The sequence below is a fragment of the Pseudomyrmex gracilis genome, unplaced genomic scaffold (assembly GCF_002006095.1).
Source record: "Pseudomyrmex gracilis isolate BER0280 unplaced genomic scaffold, ASM200609v1 scaffold_1475, whole genome shotgun sequence".
Lineage (NCBI taxonomy): Eukaryota > Metazoa > Arthropoda > Insecta > Hymenoptera > Formicidae > Pseudomyrmex > Pseudomyrmex gracilis.
In genome coordinates, this window is record NW_018022059.1 from 27,518 (window position 1) to 30,344 (window position 2,827).

The following is a 2,827-nucleotide window of genomic DNA, read 5'->3' on the forward strand; positions in this document are numbered from 1 at the left end:
TAAATTTAATTTTGAATTAACAAGAATACTAGACAATGAAAAAAATTATTTTAAAAGATTAACTTCAGAAATGATATATGTAAAAAAGCAGAAGAAGAGTTTGAATCTAATGAAAGACACAGAACTATTAAATGATGTATATTTACCGATCATATTGATAAATGTGAATACTAACACACTCATAGATGGAGCGTTGTCGCATGTCTGATTCAAACTCCTCAGTCTGTTACAAAATACACGACAAACATGACTCATTTGTTTTCTGTAATTGTTTAAGTGTTTTGAATTTTGTAATGTTGAGTTATACTGACAAATTTGACAACTCTATAATTAACGGTATGTTGTAATAAATATAAATGATAATTATATTATATTATTATATTAGTAATATTATTAATATTATACTATATTACATCATATTACATTATACTATTACATTATATTATATATATATATATATATATATATATATATACATTATACTATATTCTATTATTATATTATTGTAATAAAAATGTAGGTGCGCACATTATTGTAAATATTGAGACTTGCATGATACATGACACATAATAACAAATGAATGATGGTGATCATTCTATCGCTAAAAATGAGCGACAAGCGACAGCATGAAAAAGCACCTTTATAGCACATGTGACATAAAGTATAGAACATCTATATTGCATTCAATTTGAGAAAAGAAACCAAATGAGCGAAAACTTGTCAGTTTCGCGCATCTCCCTTACTAAAAAATCTCTTTACTCTACAGCCTTTGGCTGTCAAGTGTTCCAACAATCCTGCACGCAACGCTATCCCTACGCTACTTAGATCGCTTTTCTTTTTGTCTATGCGCAGTAAAATTCTTTTTTCAAATTGAACGCATTACAGATAGACCTTAGGTGCGGTCAAAGTCTCACTGCAAATGTTTCGAAGCATTGTTCTATCTTTATTTTTTGTTAACTGTAGAATAAAGATAGAAAATTGCTTCAAAACAGGTGCAGTGGTTTTGGTGCGCTTGTGGCTCTTGAACCGAAATCAGTTAGTCCATACGCCAGTTTGTGTCTGAATGTAGATATAAAAAATGTTATAGCAAAAATATATGCTAAGGAATCTAAAAATTATGTTGTCGATTAAAGAAGACCGAGAATCGATACTTCCGCGACGACAATTACTCACTAACTTTTGTATGAAACAAGTGCAGTGAGACTTTGACCGCACCTCTTGACTTGTACACGAAAGTGCCACATAGTGACGATAAGAGGAAAGACATATTTTGCTCTGGCAATGAAGTCACGCATTATATTGTCCGACGACAATCACGTTTCTTACGTCTTATAAAACCTAATTTTTCGGGATTTTGGACTTTGTATCAAGATATTTCCGTTGGGAAGGCACGGACAAAAAAATCGCCGAATACTTTTTTTTGTGAGTAAAAGTATCCTTGATCTCAACTTTTGATTGAGTCTAGGCCAAACTCGATCAGTTTAGCCGTTGTTGAGATCTGAAAATCTCAAAATTGTCAATCGTCCTTACTCGCGTAAATAAATGAGGCACGGAGTACCTCGCGCAGCGCGCGCACACTTTGTTGGCGTGTATACTTAGCGTGATGCACTACCGTGCCTCTTGATTATTTCTAAGCTTCTGTATGTATTTACACTGAATTAGCGCACTAAGTATGACAAAAAAGAACATAATGAGACACTCAGATTATGATTTGACTACCTAGTTGATGAGAGAAATAAAAATATTGTAATGACAGAATAGGTTATCATATGCTATCATTATGAATAAAAAAAAGAGTTCAAAAGAGCAGTACATACTCATTTTTAAAAGCACTATGTAGTTCTTTATATTTATTTGGTTCTGTAGAAGCATTTTTCATGTAATGCAGTACACAAAATTAAAAATTAAAGAAATTTAAGTTTCTAAAACGATTTACAGGTTTCTGTAATCGGTATTCAGTACCTTCTTAAGACTAAAAGACATCTGTGAGCTACTCTTTGAATCAGTTGACTGTCATTCGTGAAAGCGATCTGTGATCTGTCCGAAATACTTGTGTGTTCGATGTTCACATGTCACGACAATTCGCGAATTTATGAAGTTACTGAGTAGATTGTGGCGTCCTTTATTACGTACGTTTGTAAGTACTTTGCAAATTTTACTGTTGTTGCGGAAGAACTTTGAGTCTGGCATACATAACATGCTGCTTATTGCATCTCATATTGGATGTGAGGGAAAGAGATAGAATAAAAATTCCTGATTTTTAAGTTTGCCAACTTTGATTAATTTAATTAGTGTAGATTGACAAAACCAATTATATTACACTATAAAAATATGATTCATAATGTCGTTGAAAATACAATAGCCATCACTCACTTTACTTTATTATCTGTACTAGAGAGCTCTCAGGAAGAGTCGCAAACTCGTGACGTCAGTAGGTAACTTTTTCCTCTGTTCAATCAGAAGTGACTGTAACGTCACGAGGGCTGCGTTCGGAGAGCACGCTATCAGCGCTATTGCGTCATTCTATCTTTGTTTTAGCTGATAGCGCGCTCCTCGAACGCACCCGAGTTTGCGACTCTTCCTGGGGTTCCAAAATCTTACGTGATAACCGAAAACTATAGTACACGTGACGTGAAATATAGCATTTTAGTAACCAAGGTAGGATTTTGGAACGTATCCTGGGAGACTCTAGTAAGGCTGCTTTCCTTTTAGGAGACACAAATCGACACAGATTAACACACTCGAGCACAGTTTGCCACAGTAAATGGAACGCGATATATACAGTGTGTGTACGAACAGTACAAACTTGTAATATACATAACTTAAC

General features: G+C 34.1%; 1 protein-coding gene across 2 annotated transcripts in view; it reads left to right on the forward strand.

The window, feature by feature from the left end:
• Positions 1–977: 977 nt before the first annotated feature.
• Positions 978–2,827, forward strand: part of LOC109862192 (nucleoside diphosphate-linked moiety X motif 8) — a 4,106-nt gene continuing 2,256 nt past the window's right edge. Inside the window, exons 1-2 of one of the 2 annotated variants that reach the window (XM_020442166.1) lie at positions 978–1,422; positions 1,939–2,137. In XM_020442166.1, coding sequence (XP_020297755.1) covers positions 2,093–2,137 — 45 coding nt within the window. In that variant the 5' untranslated portion in view covers positions 978–1,422; positions 1,939–2,092. The remainder of the gene's footprint in view (positions 1,423–1,938; positions 2,138–2,827) is intronic. The other variant, XM_020442168.1, reaches the window with a different exon arrangement.